General features: G+C 39.8%; 1 protein-coding gene across 1 annotated transcript in view; it reads left to right on the top strand.

The window, feature by feature from the left end:
- fxyd6 (FXYD domain containing ion transport regulator 6) overlaps positions 1–15,607 on the top strand; it is an 18,246-nt gene extending 2,639 nt beyond the window's left edge. The window contains exons 2-9 of the mRNA XM_066659945.1: positions 5,429–5,479; positions 7,169–7,192; positions 7,619–7,654; positions 7,876–7,950; positions 8,077–8,116; positions 11,206–11,255; positions 12,199–12,238; positions 12,375–15,607. Of these exons, the coding sequence (XP_066516042.1) occupies positions 5,434–5,479; positions 7,169–7,192; positions 7,619–7,654; positions 7,876–7,950; positions 8,077–8,116; positions 11,206–11,255; positions 12,199–12,227 (300 nt within the window). The 5' untranslated portion in view covers positions 5,429–5,433 and the 3' untranslated portion in view covers positions 12,228–12,238; positions 12,375–15,607. The remainder of the gene's footprint in view (positions 1–5,428; positions 5,480–7,168; positions 7,193–7,618; positions 7,655–7,875; positions 7,951–8,076; positions 8,117–11,205; positions 11,256–12,198; positions 12,239–12,374) is intronic.
- Positions 15,608–19,490: the final 3,883 nt, after the last annotated feature.

Here is a 19,490-nt window from a genome sequence, read left to right as displayed (position 1 = left end):
GAATCATTGGGCGCAAGGCAGGAACACACCCTGGAGGGGATGCCAGTCCTTCAGAGGGTGACACACCTACCAACGTGTGTTTTTGGAGCGTGGGAGGAAACCGGAGCACCCGGAGGAAACCCACGCAGACACAGGGAGAACACCACACCCCTCACAGACAGTCACCCAGAGGAAACCCACACAGACACAGGGAGAACACCACACCCCTCACAGACAGTCACTCGGAGGAAACCCACGCAGACACGGAGAACACTACACCCCTCACAGACAGTCACCCGGAGGAAACCCACACAGACACAGGGAGAACACACCACACTCTTCACAGACAGTCACCCAGAGGAAACCCACGCAGACACAGAGAGAACACACCACACTCTTCACAGACAGTCACCCGGAGGAAACCCTCGCAGACACAGAGAGAACACACCACACTCCTCACAGACAGTCACCCGGAGGAAACCCACACAGACACAGAGAGAACACACCACACTCTTCACAGACAGTCACCCGGAGGAAACCCACGCAGACACAGAGAAAACACACCACACTCCTCACAAACAGTCACCCGGAGGAAACCCACACAGACACAGAGAGAACACACCACACTCTTCATAGACAGTCACTGGAGCAAACCCACGCAGACACAGGGAGAACACCACACCGCTCACAGACAGTCACCCGGAGGAAACCCACGCAGACACAGAGAGAACACACCACACTCCTCACAGACAGTCACCCGGAGGAAACCCACGGAGACACAGGGAGAACACACCATGCTCCTCACAGACAGTCACCCAAAGGAAACCCACGCAGACACAGGGAGAACACCACACTCCTCACACACAGTCACCCGGAGGAAACCCACACAGACACAGAGAGAACACACCACACTCCTCACAGACTGTGTGACAGAGGCACTACCTGCTGCGCCACCATGTCGCCCTTGAACTATTACAGTCAGTTTGAATTTGATTGCAAACCTCCACCCAATTGTGTACCCGGTGAAACCGCGTAAAAGCCACACGATTCAGACATTTGAAGCTCAGGATAAATCATGTAATGGAAATAATGAAAAATAAACTTAATTTGATTGCAATTTTTTATTAATATTAGTAAAGCACACTGTGTTTGTTAGATATTGGTGTTTTGTATTTGTATTGTTTTTTTACAAATAGTATATTTACATTTTATCGAGAACCACATTGGCTCCATAGATATGTTACATATCATCACTGTCAAACTGTTCATCTATCATCAGCATTTTATCAGCTAATAACAACAGCCTGTCCTAGTATCTCTGTTAACACTCTTGATGCTACCTGAATCTGTGTCAGAGCAATGTCAAACATCATTAAGCCCAAACACAAGGAGATTTCACCATACTAAATATGTTTACAGAGGGTTAGTCAGCAATACGTTTAATATGTATCTTCTGTCCATACAATGATGCAGAGAGCACACAGCACTGTAACAGATTTAGTTTAGAGAGACTCTGTTTTTCTTTCCAAGTCCAAAGATAAAGTGGGCATCGGTTAAATGTGTCGTTTTTCTGGAATTGTGAATAGCATAACGCTTACTGTGCTTGTGTTAGTGCATCTAGTCATAGGTGTTATGGCTTTAGTGCCAGAAGGTGCTGCTGATAATCACAGCTCCATTTAAACGCTCTCAGCATTAGCAGAAGGTATGACACTACAATCTTTGCTTTTTGCATGTGGTGGAACAGATTTGTCATATTTATGTTTCTGACACTCAGTTATTTATGTATGTTGGGTGTCGACATAAAATACACATAATTGTAGGAGGTGCCACTGATTACTTATGTAATTGAATAAATATGATGCATCCTGGACATCACCGTGGAGCAGCAGGTAGTGTCTCTGTCACAGCTCCAGGGTCCTAGAGGTTGTGGGTTCGAGTCCCGCTCCGGATAAAATTACACTTAATACCTAAATGTGAAGCATTTAGAACAAATTTTGCTTAAGAATTTATAGACATAACCTATATGTTTGGCCGCACATTAGCTCTGGGTGACTTTGAGGAGTGTGGTGTGTTCCCCCTGTGTCTGCGTGGGTTTCCTCCGGGTGACTGTCTGTGAGGAGTGTGGTGTGTTCCCCCTGTGTCTGCGTGGGTTTCCTTCGGGTGACTGTCTGTGAGGAGTGTGGAGTGTTCCCCCTGTGTCTGCATGGGTTTCCTCCGGGTGACCCTCTGTGAGGAGTGTGGTGTGTTCTCCCTCTGTCTGCGTGGGTTTACTCTGGGTGACTGTCTATGAGGAGTGTGGTGTATTCTCCCTGTGTCTGCATGGGTTTCCTCCGGGTGACTGTCTGTAAGGAGTGTGGTGTGTTCTCCCTGTGTCTGCATGGGTTTCTTCCGGGTGCTCCTGTTTCCTCCTACGCTCCAAAAACAGAGACTGGATTGGAGACTCAAAAGCGTCTGGAAAATTTTATAGAGAGTGAAAGAAAGTAGAGAAAAGGCAGGATTTTAGTTGAGATTTAAACACAGAAAGAGAGGGAGATAATCTAAGAGCGAGAGAGGCACGGCAGCAACACTAAAAGACCAGCCACCCATTGTGAACACCTTAAAAAGCAGGTTACAGCATGGATGTTTTTTTACTGATTGACTGATAAATGGTAAGTCTGTTATTTGAATATTTTGCATAATGTTTGTTCAATGTCTGTCCATCATCTATCTGACGTGCTGGGTTTTATCCACCTTAGTTTATACTGAAGTTGATTTGTAAGAAAACAATAGCAAAAATTTGGTTCTTCTAGACCACCATATGGAGGTCATCACTGAAGTCGGCTAAAGTTAGGTTTGGATTATTCTGACGACTAGGGGGAGACTTTCATACCCAGATATATCATGTGATCAGTGCTCAGGGGAATAGGTTGTGTTCTAACTGTATCATAAATTTTGTTCTCATTTAAAGGTAGGAATGTGGATTCAGTCCAGTTGATAGGATTATTAGATATTTTTCAGTAACTTTCAATAGATTTAATGGTTTCTGTTATTGACGTGAATGGTTCTTTTAAGAAAAAAAGTAAATCGACTTAGTTTATGTTCCATATTACGTGTGTATTCCTTTTATATTAATGTTTTGACATATTGCTGCTGCTAGTGGTTTACTGAAGATAGTAAAGAGATTTACTAGTAAAGGGGATAGTAAAGAATAGTGGACATTCTTGCCTAGTGCCTCAGTGTAATGTGAAAGGTTGTGATATTAACCTGTTTAACTGTGGCCTAATAAATGATTCTCCAAATCTAAATCTATGTAATGTGATGAATAAAAATTTCCAATTGACTCTATCTAAAGCATTTTCTGCATCTAGGGTGATGTGTTGTTGGAGCCTTTTGATGAGTGGTATTATCGATTATATTCAGCATCCTGTGCATGTTGGTGGAACCTGTTCAATAATGATGTATTAATCTGTGGATAACGGTTTCCATTCTGTTTGCTAGAGCTTTGTTTTTAATTTGTGTGTCTGTGTTCATAAGTGATATGAGTGATAGTGGTCTGTAGCTGGAGGATAAAGTAGGGTTTGTTTGGTTTAATATGAAGGGAGATGGTTGGAGTATTAGTCTATTAAACAGTCTATTAAACAGTGGGGTGACTCAAAAGTGTCCATAGGTGTGAGTGTAATTTTGGGAGTGTGTGTCGCCCTGTGAAGATCAATATGATAGATATGATCATTCATTCATATCATACACCCTGGAGGGGGCGCCAGTCCTTCACAGGGCAACACACACACTCACACCTATGGACACCTTTTTTGAGTCGCCAATCCACCTACCAATGTGTGTTTTTGGAGCATGGGAGGAAACCCACTCAGACCCAGAGAGAACACACCACACTCCTCGCAGACAGTCACCCGGAGGAAACCCACGCAGACAAAGGGTAGAACACACCACACTCCTCGCAGACAGTCACCCGGAGGAAACCCACGCAGACAAAGGGTAGAACACACCACACTCCTCGCAGACAGTCACCCGGAGGAAACCCACGCAGACAAAGGGTAGAACACACCACACTCCTCGCAGACAGTCACCCGGAGGAAACCCATGCAGACACAGAGAGAACACACCACACTCCTCACAGACAGTCACCCGGCGTGGGACTCAAACCCACAACCTTAAGGTCCTTGGAGCTGTGTGACTGCGACACTACCTGCTGCGCCACCGTGCCATCCTAGATATGATCAGACCAAGGTAATAAATTATTTAATTGAACTCCCAGTAATGTGGGAGGACATAGGGCTGAAAGGTCGTTGGTTCGATTCCCACAAGCAGCAGTCAAATTAGGGGCAGTGGGAGTGAAGGAACAGCACTGTCCTCCTGCTCAATCCACAGCTGAGGGGCCCTTGAGCAAGGCACCGAACCCACAACTGCTCCCCGGGTGCCAGGGATGGCTGCCCGTCGCTCTGGGTGTGTGTTCACAGCCCCTAGTGCACTAGTGTGTGTGTTTTCTGCCACAGATGGGTTACATGGGACACATTTCACTTTATGTTGTACAATGACAAATAATTGCACATTAATATTTTTTAATTTGGTCTAAGGGTGGCTCCAGGGTCCTGGGGTTGTGGGTTCAAGACCCACATCTGTGAGGAGTTTGGTGTTTTCTGCCTGTGTCTGCCTGCCTGTGTTCTACCTGTGTTTGGTGTGTCTTACCTGTGCAATGGACGGGCACCCTGTCCAAACTGTGGTCCTGCCCTGCTCCCAGTGTACCCATGTAGGCTGTGGACTCACTGCGACCTTGAAATGAATAATTCCGTACATATGTATGAATGAATGAATAATTTTAATGACTTGCTCAAGTGTTATCCCATCTATACGCAATTTAAACTTATTAGATTCTGCAATAGCATTTTTACAGTAGATTTAATAGTAATTTATTTAATCTTATCCAGTTAATAATTGTTTGAATCTTAATTTGTGGATTATCGCTCAACTCCACTAAAGTTTGTAATGCACAGAACAGTTATCTCATCGACATATATCACCACTTCATTCTGACAATATATGATAAATTGTTAAAAAAAAATAGAAAAGAAAATTGGACCTAAGCAGTTCACTTGTGGAACACAATAAGTCACAGATCCTGTTAAATTTTATGGTAAGAGAAAAAGACTTGGGGTGGGTTCAAGCCTCACATCAGGACAATGTCTGTGAGGCATTTGGTGTATTCTCCCTGAGCGAGTTTTCTATGGGTGCTCCAGATTCCTCCCACATTCCAAAAACACAAAATGTGAGTGTGTAAATGAAAGTGTGTGTTCCTGCTTTGCACTCAGTGATTCTAGATAGGTTCCAGACCCACCACAACCCTGAACGGAATCAGTGGTTACTGCCGATGAATGTATGAATAAATGTATGAATTATGTTACTCTCTCTCTCTCTCTCTCTCTCTCTCTCTCTCTCTCTCACTCTCTCTACGCAGTTGCCATGGAAACAGTCCTCTTCTTCTGTTCACTCCTTGTTTATGTAGCTGGTAAGTGCCCCCCCTTTACTCTGGACCAACTGACATACAACACCAGTCAAATGTTTGGACACACCCACTCAGGGAGGGTTTCCTTTGTTTTTGGGCCATTTTCCACATGGTGTGAATGTACAGCACCAGTCAAAAGTGTGGGCACATCATCTCATTTAATGGTTTTACTTTGTTTTTTTTATTTTTTTTTCTACGTTGTAAAAAATAACTCGTCGAGAGTTAATCTGTAGAACCGCTCTCTTCTTAATGTGTCTGAGACTGTAACTGGGGTTGTGCAGAGTTAGGGGCTGGTGCACAGTTCTATACAGTGACTAGCTCTGTTCCACCAATCACTGATGAGGAGATGTGTCCAAACATTTGACTGGTACTGTATATTAAGAATGAATGAATACACAGAGGACAAATATTAGAGCAGGACACTAAATACACACACATTACATACAGCTTGAACTCAGCTAAAGCATTTCCACCAGGACCTTTCATGATCTTCAGCCTAGGGACATGTCTATATATGTGTGAGTCATTTGTTTGGTCATATGCCTGTCTTCTGTATTCATTTACCTGTATTTGGTTGTCTTTAATTTATTATGATTGTGTATGGTCCTGTTCTTTCCCCACAACGTTTTCCCCTCAAAATTCATCCAGGAAATTAGTCCATCTGTTTAAATCCAGTTCTCCACAGGGAAACATCTCTCTCCACACACAACTAGGACACATACAGCTGCCAGCCCATGTGCAATCACTGTGAACTACTTTCATGCCTACAAATTAAGCCCTGTGCACTAGCACTAGCGAATGAACCAAACTATCTTTAAAAAGCATGAATCTGACAACTGCCTTTTGTTCAGAGGGGTATTTAATTAATACAGAAGTACATGAGACATAGCAGGAACTTTTTTCTCACATACCCTAGGCATATAAAGAAATGTATGTTCACCAACAACCACATTTAAATAACATGCAAAAAACAAACAAAAACATTTACTAAACCAGTGGTTTCCAAAGTGGGGCAAGGTAAAGGAGCTTTTTTTTATTTTTATTTTTCATACATACAGCTGCAGTTTTGTATGAATGTGTAAATAAATTCCAGTGGAGCTTGGAAGTAAAAGATGTGCACATGTGTCAATATTCTCATTTACATCAGAGAGCCATGGTACTAAACCATTCATTAAAGGTTTTGTAGTGAAACATTCATTCATTCATTGTCTTATCCAGTTCAGGGTTGCGGTGGGTCCGAAGCCTACCTGGAATCACTGGGCGCAAGGAGGATTAGTAGGTGGATTGGCGACTCAAAAGTGTCTGTAGGTTTGAGTGAATGTGTGAGTGTGTGTCGCCCTGTGAAGGACTGGCACCCCCTCCAGGGTGTGTTCCTGCCTTGCGTCCAGTGATTCCGGGTAGGCTCTGGACCCTCCGCCGCCCTGAACTGGATAAGGGCTACAGACAATGAATGAATGAATTAATTAATATTTTAAGTATGGGGGTGTGGTTCCAGAATGACAAGATATACCTAGATTTCTTCAAATGCTTAACTATTTGTATGCCAAATAATTTATTTTTTAATTATTTTAATGGACTCAAAGCTATGGAAATTTGCAAATAAATGTGCCAGATGTGGCAAGGTTGTGTGGACATTGCTAAAGTGCTATAATTGTGGTAAATTAACATATCTTCAATTATCTTCAAACAAAGCTGCATCCGATGCCACTGCACAAGGTAAGAGACCTGGTACCATTACTGTTTAACTGTTACATGTATTGCACGTGAGGAATTCTGAAAGGTTAACTGCATTGTCTTGTGCCATACACACTTCTATGTTAGACAGAGTAAAACCACCCACACCATTACAAACTCATTTGGGTATCTGCAGGGGTTAAATGCATGTCAGCTGTGTCATTGTAACATATGTGAACAAGTATATCATTTGAGACCATGTGTATTTAAGCAGTCTCTATATTTAAAAAAAAACATTACAATGCAACACCTGAGTCACAGTGTGGCTTTTTACATTTTACAGTGCACAGTGAATCAGTTGTAGTTTCTTTTTTGCTCTCCATGATTCACACCAGATCTCTGTTGTCACCACATGGAGGTGTTCACTTATAAATATTTGAATTATTATGTACCTTTTTACCTCTTCAGATGGAAAGGAAAAAAAATCAGATCCATTTGAGTATGGTAAGTGGTGTTAATACTCACCTGTGTGTTACATACGTATTATTTTAAATGAAACGCTCTGCCAAAGCTACAGACTGACATTAATATCTAACCCAGAACTGACCACGTTCACAAATAATGTGAAGATATTTGAGAATGTACAATTACAATGTACGTTTTCACATTTCAAATCTAAAACTTAACAGAATAGAAACTCATTTGAACTTTATCCCCCATCACAGACTATGAAAGTTTGAGGATTGGAGGTCTGGCATTTGCAGTGGTCCTCTTTGCTCTGGGTGTCCTCCTCATACTCAGTAAGACATACACTTACTACATTTCTTATTCACCTACTACACTGTCATGTTTCTTACCGTTCATAAAGCTGCTGAGTTGTGTCTTGTCATGTTCTAAAAACCTGTGTGTCTTTATGTTGTCTTTAGGCCGGAAATGCCGCTGTAGTTTTAATCAGAAACCCCAGAGGTAACTCCCAGCTGATTTTGTGCATGTTTCTGTTGAAACAGTATTTACATAGTATGTTTGCTTCAATTGGTCCAGCATTATTTTGTGAACCTACATGTATTAATTAATGAAAGCACTCTCATGAAAGGGCGGCACAGTGGCGCAGCAGGTAGTGTCACAGTCACACAGCTCCAGGGGCCTGGAGGTTGTGGGTTCGTTTCCCGCTCCGGGTGACTGTCTGTGAGTAGTTGATGTGTTCTCCCCGTGTCCGTGTGCGTTTCCTCCGGGTGCTCCGGTTTCCTCCCACAGTCCAAAAACACATGTTGGTAGGTGGATTGGCAACTCAAAAGTGTCTGTGAGTGAATGTGTGTGTTTGTGTTGCCCTGTGAAGGACTGGTGCCCTCTCCAGGGTGTATTCCCGCCTTGCACCCAATGATTCCAGGTAGGCTCTGGACCCACCGCGACCCTGAAATGGATAAGCGGTTACAGATAATGAATGAATGAATGAATGAATGAAACTTTTGGCATCTTTACAGTTCATGATAAAATGATTCAGTGAATGTGCAGAAGTGTACTCTGTGTAGAACAGGGGTGGCCAAACTGTCAGACACAAAGAGCCAGAAAACAAGCACATTACTACCAGGAGCCACAAATAATGTATTTATGCAAATAGTGAAACACAACAATCACATTAAACATACTGAATAAACACTGACAGACCGTCAAATTGTAATTTTTGTATAATATTATTACTAGGGACAGTTCGGTAGTCATTGGATATTGTTAGGGATGTTTACCCACTTAATTCTATGCCCTTGAGCCCAAATGTACACGGACCCAACAGCTATATGTTTTGTTATGAAAGGAAGAGCCAGAGTTTTACAGGAAAAGAGCTAAGTGTGGCTCGTGAGCTTTGGGTTGTCCACCCCTGGTGTAGAATATACTAATCAAATAGTGCTATACAGGGAAGAACGGAAGAGAGGAACTGATCAAACGGCTTGTGTTTAGAATGTTTTGTGTTTTTTAAATAGGCATTACTATGCACATTTTTAGCTAGGCTCATGTAAACAAGAAGAGTAAGCATTGTTAGCTTTTATAGGGCTCTAGAAATCTCAAACGTTATTATCAAATGTTATTGTCTCTAGAAAACTCTGCTCAATTACAAGTGAAATATAGCTTAGTTCCTCTATTTTTCTGCTATGAATAAGTTATTTGTTTTCCCATTACATCACCATGTTTTGGTTCATAGCCTTGATTCAGATCGTAAAGAAGTAACAAAAAAAAATTATATACAGGGGTTGGACAATGAAACTGAAACACCTGGTTTTAGGCCACAATAATTTATTAGTATGGTGTAGGGCCTCGTTTTGCGGCCAATACAGCGTCGCTTCGTCTTGGGAATGATATATACAAGTCCTGCACAGTGGTCAGAGGGATTTTAAGCCATTCTTCTTGCAGGATAGTGACCAGGTCACTACGTGATGCTGGTGGAGGAAAACGTTTCCTGACTCGCTCCTCCAAAACACCCCAAAGTAGCTCAATAATATTTAGATCTGGTGACTGTGCCATGGGAGACCTTCAACTCACTTTCATGTTCATCAATCAAACCAGTCTTTCACCAGTCTTGCTGTGTGTATTGGTGCATTGTCGTCCTGATACACGGCACCGCCTTCAGGACACAATGTTTGAACCATTGGATGCACATGGTCTTACTGGTGCAATGTGCAATTAATGAAGATTGGCCACCAGTCTGCTCCAATTTAGCCATGAAACCTCCCACACTAAAACGACAGGTGTTTCAGTTTTATTGTCTAACCCCTGTATATACAATACAGAAGCACAAAAACCGTCATGTGATCTTTCAAGCCTTGCAAGTAAATTCATTGGTTAAACCTGCCTTAAGCCATTTTTGAATTCTCTTCCCTATAGCGCTATTTGATGAACAGAAACTGAGAATTTGCGAGGATCAGCCGAGCCCATGAGCCCCAGCCTATTGCTGCTGGTTGAGACAAATCCTCCTTTTTGTGAAAGGTGTCTTCTTCAAATAAAAAGCTGATATACTCTGTACTCATCTAATTATAATTGTAGCTTGTCACTAACAGTTAATAAATGAACGAATGAATGAACAGGTTCTACAAGGTTATTTATGGACAGATGAGAATGAACATTGTCACTAAATTATTTATTTTATATTTGATGAAAATATAGGAAGAATGCAGCCTGCAAAATTTTTTATAATTTTGTTAAAATAATGAAAGGAGAAAACAATTTTAGGGAAAAAAACAACCATCAACCAAACAAGGATCACAGAATATTTACTGTTAAAATACATTTTATTGATACATGATACTCTCTTTCCACTGATGGATGGAATAGTGGGAGGCTGCAATCACAGATGAACCACAGTTAATATGTTTATGACAGTTGCTATTGAACCTAATGAAAAATGGCCATTGTGTCAAAAATCAGGAAAACAGGTTTGAAGCTTGAAAGTAAGGAGTAGGCAACGTTAGGACGGCAGTGATTTCAGGAGAAGGATTATATCAGCTAATAAATACACTGGTCTGCTGCTCTGGTCTAGAGAACAGTATTAAACGTGCACTAATGTTTTGTCAGCGATGCATGGGTTGATCTGAATTAGAACAGGGTTAACGTTAGCTGCTTGGAGTCATGTTGTAAACTAATCCCTAGTTCTAACAGCTTCAACCTGGAGGAGGTAATTTTGTACGTAGGGTTAGGGCTAGGGTTAGGGTTAGATTTGATATGGCAGATATAGAAAAGGAAACCTTTTGTCTTTGTAGTTAGAGGTTTATCTGAAAATCAAGTGTAACTCATTGGCGAAGGCACACTGCTACATCAATTTCCCAAAATTAAAATGAATAAGGTTATAAGCAAGAAGAAATGAGACTCGCTCACACATCACTGAGCAACTTGATTGCCTCTGAACCTTAAGGGACTCTGGCATCACAGCAGAGACTCTGTTCACATGTGTCCTGCAAAACTGTAACAACGTTAATGGCACAATAGTTATATTAATTAATATTTTAGGAAAATGATTTATCGTCTTAATGAGTTAGGGTTCATTTAATCTTCATGCATATTTTTTCTAGAGCTCCAGGTGATGAGGAAGCTCAAGCAGAAAACGTGATGGTGGCCAAGGGTAAGGTTACAATACAATCTGTACATGAAGCCTGCCGTCCTCCGCATCCATTCCATCCACCCTCATGGCTCATGCATGTTCTCAGAAAGCACATGTGGTTAACACATTGGGATATAGACGGAATAAAGCTGTACCACAGGAAACCATGGCAGAGCAGTACAGCCAGAGGTGCAATAGAAACATGGCCATTAGTAAAATAAGTGAAAAGAATTCTCCTCCTTCCCCGAGTGAAGAAATGAATTGCCTCATAGACCACCACCGTTTATTTTTTGTGTCTTTTTTTGTAGTAAATAATGTTACATTACTAGCACCTCCTCCAAAGTCAGGTTATTTGTGCAGTGCTTTTTAAAACCTGATGCTGTCACAGAGGAACTTTACTGAGACTGAGAATTAAAACAAAATCGAAACGAATGTCCCTGAGTGAACAAGCCAATGTTGAAAGTGGCAAGAAAGTTCTGCCTCAAAGGGACCCAAGGGACCCATCTACCTCTGGTCAAACATATTATAAATAACTGCGTTATCATCTAAAAGTGCAGGAAGAATCAGCCTTAGAATCTATAAAGTTAATAGAGGTCTTTAGTAAAGGTCTGTGCTGAATCAGTCCAGTCAGATATCCACCAGCTGCTGCATGGGGACGACGCCCGAACCACCTCAACTGGCTCCTCTCGACATGGAGGAGCCTCAGCTCCACTCTGTTTCCCTATTCCAAGATACAGGAACACTAGGTTAACATTCTAACTTCGGAAGAGGAGGAGAACAGGACAAACATAAAGAACCAAAACAAAGAAAAGGAGGTGGAAACCTGACACAATGTGATATTCAAATAGTTATTACTAATATTGTTTCCAGCCCAGATGCCAATGCCGTCCTACCACTGCAGACAATATCTCATTTTCATTGTTGTTTATGTTTCTTTTTGTTGTTGTTTGTTTTCTTAATAAAGCCAAAGAAACCCCAAAAGCTGAGAACTGAGATGCATCAAGGTAAGGAAAATGTTATAATAAAAGTGAATAAATGAATGGGTGAATATAATGAGAATGATATTAATAGTGAACTAGACGTGATTTTAAACTGTATTAACTTTATTAATCATCTCTCTTTGCCTCCACCAATTTCTAGGAATTCACAGCCGTGACTGAGCCACACTCCCGCGATGGAGACCATGATGCTGAGGCTGATTCCAGTCGGTGGCTGTTGTGAAAGAAAAGAAAGAGCATGGATGGGGACATGCCAGTGTTTTGTATATAAACCTGTAGTCCTGTCATGTGACCAGTAACTGTATCTGTCTTTTCCGTCTGTGCCCTTCTTGCAACAGTTTGTTCAAAGTAAGTTGTTGTAGAGAAACTAGCCACTACTTGCAGAGTGTTCTCACTGATAGTGCTCCTCCCCAGCTGAGCTCTTGCATTCAGTTTAAGAGTTCCATGTTTAGTCTTTGTTTAATTTATTTGTTATTTATTTGTTGTTATCAATGGCGTGGTCACACTTTTTTTATACGTCTATCTACTGTTTTCACATTGTTAATCATGCAATTTATATACAGACATATCACACATTATGCAGATATTTTAAAGCATATCTGAATATATATATATACACATGCATACATAGGCGAGAGAGTGTAAGTGTCTGTACAAGGTTTTACGTACGTTGTGGGGGAACCTTATGTTAATTATTATATTTTAGGTGATTACATGTTTTAAAATCAGGGTACGGTCACAGGTTACGGATAGGATAAGTCTCTATGAAGTGATGAAATGACAGTCAGTGTAATGTCTCACTAGTGCAGGAAATCAAATGTGTGTGTGTGTGTGTGCGTGTGCGTGCGTGTGCGTGTGCGTGTGTGTGTGTGTTCTGTAAATGTATGTAGGTGGGTTCAGGATGTAGGTAGGTAGTAGCACTATTCGAGAATGAAATGTTGACGTTTATATTTAAATACTGCACTATACACAAACTCCCCTGTCCTGTCCTGATCTGATAATGTATTAACACATTCTCAACGGGGAGCGGTATAAAGAAGATATTTTCTTGCAGTATTGCCTCGTTTAGTTTAATGTTTGTGCTAAACTGTGTCTATAGAGTCTCTGTAACGCATGGGTACTTCCGCTTCAAAAAAGGAATTTGAACAGGAGGCAAAGAAACTGTCTCATAAATTAGTTGTTTTCTGGGTGCAGAAGCCATTTTAAAGACTTATGAAGTACATTACTTAGGGGAAACCTTTTAAGATGCAGTTAAATGGTGTGTACACGCCTCTCTACCGACAATCTGACAACTGCAGTGCCCAGTTCAACATGAGCAGAGAAACTGTTTCACCTTTGTACCACAGCGGGGCGCCACACCGCTGTTTTCTAAAAGTCATCTACAACACTGCCCAGCTCCGTGCCTGCGTTCTAAGGACCTGTGACCTTATGGTGACCTCACCATAGTGCCATCAAACAGTCATCCACTTTCTCATTTATTTTACATGTAGCGACTGTATCCTACATTGTCTGTGTATCGACTTCACATTTATCTACAAACGCCCTGCTGTTCTGCACAAGCAAACATTTGATCTCACTGGAGACACTTTGCTTTCATGTGTCTGCGCTGCCTCACACATTACCTGTGATTAATCTGAGAGTAGTAGATATACAGGTCAGTTTTAAAATAGAGTATGTATTTACAATTAAGCATTAAGCACCGTTTATGCTGGATCTTGAATGACGCAGTCCGGTACAGTGCTGTGTACATTAGACAATGCTGTGTTTATTAGAGAAAAGTTATTATAAATACATATTTGTGCAGCTGTAATGTATGGCTGCATTTTGTGCTTTTAAATACCAAATAAAGTCTGTGGCTGACACAGGAGTTTGTGTGGAGACAATTCCTAAATTTAGTCTTTCAAACATGCCTTTCTTCTGGACTGAGAAGAACACAGATGTCCGTCGGTATTATATTTAACCCTACAGCACAACAGCAGCGAGCCACTACTGTGTTCCATGTCAGTCACTAGGCCCTTTAGCCGTGTTTCAAAGTCATTCTTGGACAGAAATTGTGATACTATGGGCTTGCACTAGGAGTGAGATTCCAAAGGTTAGGAAAAACAATGTTTTACAGCAGCTCAAAGGCCAGACTTTATAGGCTAATAAATATGACAGAGTGGCATGGGCGGGAGGGGTGGAGGGTATGGAGAGGCAGGGCAGATTTATTGATGCATAAGGAGAGGAAGCAGGGGGAAGCAAAAACATTATGTGCACCTTAGTACACAATTAGGAGGGACTTTCAACCCGGGGTAAAGACCAGGAACCTCAGCGCATTTGAGGTAAGGAGAGAATTATTGTTTCTGGTAAATGTACACTATTGCTTTATATTCCACTGTCTACATCAAAGGATGCTTTTTTTTGAAGTATGACCCAGTTACTTAATGCTCACAGCTCAGGATGTGTATAATAGTATGGCCAAAGGTTTTCAGCAAAAAATACTTTGTTAACCACAGAACTATACACAATCTGTTGTATATAATAAAGTCCACCACTTACTCACTGCAAACAATGAAAAATGTACTTACATCTAGTCTAAATATCTAGTGTTATTCATTTGGAAATAGTCATAAGAATATAATAAGATTATTCAACTTATTTCTAACTTATTTTTACCTGTTTTAAATAATTTAATCTACAGAAAGTCCCGCCTTGCGCCCGATGATTCCAGGTAGGCTCTGGACCCCCCGCGACCCTAAATTGGATAAGCGGTTACAGATAATGGATGGATGGAATCTACAGAAAGTGTCTTATTCCAGTGGCAGATATTTGCTTTTTTTAAGCATCATTTTATGTTATTTCTTGAATTAAGAAAAAATATCTGCCGATGGAAAAAGACACTTTCTGTAGATAAAATGATTTAAAACAGGTAAAAAATAAGTTAGAAATAAGTTGACTAATCTTATTATATTCGTATGACTATTTCCAAATAAGTTACATTAGATATTTAGACTAGATTCAAGTAAATTCTACTTGCTTAGATTTTACTTCTTGCAGTGGCTTAAATATGAATTGTCCCATTCAGACAAGTGCACGTGTGTCTGTAGTCCCTGGCTCCTTATTGTCTACTGTCCATATATTCAGATGTTTATAGATGTTAGAGGCATGTTGTTTAAGGTGCTGACAGCTCATGTTAATGTTAAATGCCCTAAGTAAATATCTACTCACTGATACAAATGAGTGCCAGAAATGTGTGTACGAACCCGTAACCAAAGTGAAGAAGTGGGGTCAGGTCGCCTCACCAGGAAATCCCATTCGGAATGATGGAGAAAATATGACCTGAGGATCTCACATGTCCAATGGTCATCAGGTCACAGAGAACTGTGCACGAACCACACTGCCATAACTATTATTTATATTTTTAAATAAAATATTGTGAAAATTTCAGTTTTACAAGTTGGTTACATTTTTTGCTTTTTACAATCCAAGAAATCCCAACAAATTTAATTGATTGGTTCACTGATTGTCTCCTTTCAGAGCTCTATTATATCTTTTCTATATCAGATAAACATTCATAGTTCTTTGTGATTCCTTAATAAACCAATTCATGTTCCATACAGCACTTCCCCTCATTTGGGCACCCATGACTAAAACAGGTATATTATATACAGCCCATGTTTAAGAGTGTAAGTTTACAGTGTATTTTCTGTGTACATTGTGTAACATGCAGTGTTTATAGAGTACTTTCCTGGTACTTACAGTTTAAATTCTCCATATTTCTGAGTGGCCCCTATGTAGAATTATGTAGAGAATCTACCATTTGATTTCCTAGAACTTACAGTTGTTCATTACGTGTGTGTGTGTGTGTGTGTGTGTGTGTTAGTGTAAATACAGGGAACATAGACTGTAAATATGGATAAAGTACACCCTAAAACTTGGGCTGTATATAAAAGATTGACTGTATCTTACACCTGCATCCAGGCCACTAAGTGTCCGTGTTCCTGACTGATTCATAATCTGGAAAAGAAAAAAAAACAGAGAAAAAAAGTTATTTCTCCTTTTATCTTCATTTGGTTTGATAACTAAGGGTGGATCTTTGGCACACTGTCGTAGGTAAGTTAGATCTGAGAAGATTGAGAATCTAAATGTAATTTACATTTATCCATTCCATTTTCTGTTAATAATTCTCAGATAAGATTCAAATTGTTATAAAAATAGTGAAACATAGTTTACCTAATGCATAATTGCTTCTGCTTCATAACATTATGTAAATAATATGAACATTACTCCCAAAACAAAATAACAGGACTGCTTCTGTAGGGTTATGACATCAGAAACAATGGCTGTCTGAATTTGCACATTTGAGACGGTCTTTGGAATATTTCAAAGCTGAAATGCCCTGCTATTAACTGTTAATTTTGCTTCCTCTAGCATTTAAACCCTCCACATGGACATGTTAACAAGGTTCCAACTTTATTTAAGCCTCAGGGGGTCTTTAAAGCATAAACTATTTATAATTTAAAGTGAATTGGACTTTCACTGACTTAATGTTAACATTACGCTCCATTGTTAACTGCAGAAGCCACATGAACTTAGTGCTTTATGTTTTTTTTTTAAGTCTAATAACAATTCTCTAACGTGTTAATGAGATATAATTTAGTACAAATGCCTAAAATACATTCAAGTATGACATTGTCTTGACTTTTTTTGGTAGAGTTTCCCTCTATCGCTCATGAACAAGTGGTGGTAAATTAGCCTTATGCCCGCCCTTTTGTTTATTGTGGATCTGTATTCACGACACTACTGTATTCAGAAGGATAACTAACATTCAGAGAGCACTTCTAAAACAGTCCTATCAACACTGCGGGTAAGCAGTCACACGTTAGTAGATTCTGTGGGACATGATTTTTTTCACATTCACTCCTTGCTAAATATAATCCAAACCATCCACAGACTCCCTGCTCTGCACTTCTGCAGACACAGACGACCACCATGTCTTCGGGAACAGGTGAGTCCCATGTTAAAGTTACTAATCTTATGTGACTTCACTGATCGGCTCACACTTGTCTATGTTCATTCATTCATTATCTTGAATATATATATTCATTACCACTTATTCAGGGTCGTGGTGGGTCCAGAGCCTACCTGGAATTATTGGGCGCAAGGCAGGAATACACCCTGGAAGGGGCACCAGTCCTTCACAGGGCAACACACACACACACACACCAATCCACCTACCTTTTGGACTGTGGGAAACCCACGAGGACACGGGGAGAACACACCAACTTCTCACAGACAGTCACCCGGAGCGGGAATTGAACCCACATCCTCCAGGTCCCTGGAGCTGTGTGAGTGCGACACTACCTGCTGCACCACCGTGCCGCCCCACTTGTCTATGTGTCTATTGTAAACAATACAATTTCTATAGTATTTATATGATCTAGTGTTACACATTAGGGTTTATTTATTGGAGTTAATATATTCGATGTGAAATCAGGGCTGTTCTTAAATTGGAACATGTTTCAAAATGTTAACTATAAAGCATAACTAAAACTAGCCATTGAAATAAAGGTAATTGTAGCTTTTGAGACTGTAAGACTGAACATGTCCTAATTTAGTAAAATCTAAATAAATAGTATATAGAGAATGTTTATTGCTGCTAGTTTATAATTTTTTGTTTGTGGAGAAGAAGAATAATTAAACAGATTATACATACATTCAGATTTTATTCTCAGTACCACAATCACTGTCTACTCTAACGCTAAGAAGCTAAGGACCCATCGCCACCATGAACTGGATAGGGGTTACAGACAATGAGTGAATGAATGTAGTACATGAGAAAAAATACACAAGGCAACAAGTTTCAGAATTCTTTAAGCTGAAAAGTGAAAGGTGAAAAATAAATCTCATGAATTCTCATCAAAATTCCAAATGACTTCAAATATTTAAAGGAAAATACAAAGACGATATAAATTATTATTTTCTTGAGTCTGCATGAGTCTGGCATTTGTCTCTGTTTCAGAAACTGATGTGAACAATGATGCAGATTTTGTGTACGGTAAGAGTGAATGGTCTTCAAATTGTATTCAAAGCCTAGATATTAATTTTTATTTACTTTCTTATTAATAATCATAAGATCTATTAATGAAAATGATCAATATGTAAGTAAATATTTATTTATTTTTCTGCATGAAATGTATTGCAGACTATGATACTCTGATCATAGTGGGCTTGTCCATTGCTGCCGCCCTTGTGGTACTGTCCATTCTCTTACTGACTGGTGGGTATTAAACTTAAACGATTGAGAGTGGGTTTGTATATGTGCCCCGCAAGGAACCATAGATATCTAATGAGGTGTAACTCTTTCAGGTAACCGCATCCGCCGTTGTGGCAAGTCCAGGGTAAGTGATTGATCTTATTTTTTTTTATTTTGTTTAGTATAACCTTACTTATTTCCAACATATAAAATATTCATACATTATATTATAAATATTTTTAATATAATTTTATTAAAAACTAATTTTTTTTATTAAACTAATACAAATATATTTTCATGTTTTCAGCTTACACTCTCTATTTTAAATTATATATATATATATTGTATGTGTGTTTCAGCATAGACGAGTGGATGAAGAACGGTAGACGTCCATTTTCACATCTGAAATTTTGGAAATTATGAGAACTTTGACGAATAAAATAAAGCTTTTCAAAATATAGTTAATTATAGTTAATTATAGCGTCTGTGAATGCTTTGATTTAAAAAAAAAAAAGTTTTCCTGTTTTTATGAAAGTTTTTGAACTTTCTATCAATAAATTCAATTCTATCAATAAAAAGAGGCTCATATATAAATCACAAACCAACGTTTCTTTCCATTATTTTCAGTGTTTTAAAAAAATTAATAGAACATTTTATAAAAGTGGGTCAGACACAGCTGTGCTGTGACACTCCTCCCTCGTTGGTCCACCTTGTAGATAAAGTCAGAGACAGTAGCTCATCTGTCGATGCGCAGTCTGTAATTGTAGAACTACAATGTGCTCCTGTGTGGTCAGTGGAGAAATGGACAGTGAGTGTAGATATAAAGTAGGTTTTCCTAATCCAGTGATTGTTCAGTGTAAGAGGTGTTGTCAATCACTTAAAAACTGTTTTTCAGTGTAAACTTTCATCATCTCACGTGCATAATACTGTGAAAGGTATCAAGAAATCCAAAGAAATCCCAGTCCAGGTACCATTGTTTAATAAACCATCATGCTACTGTGATAAATATTGCCACATGGGCTT

The sequence above is a fragment of the Hoplias malabaricus genome, chromosome 1 (genome assembly GCF_029633855.1).
Source record: "Hoplias malabaricus isolate fHopMal1 chromosome 1, fHopMal1.hap1, whole genome shotgun sequence".
NCBI classification, from domain to species: domain Eukaryota; kingdom Metazoa; phylum Chordata; class Actinopteri; order Characiformes; family Erythrinidae; genus Hoplias; species Hoplias malabaricus.
This window is presented reverse-complemented; position numbering and strand designations above follow the sequence as displayed.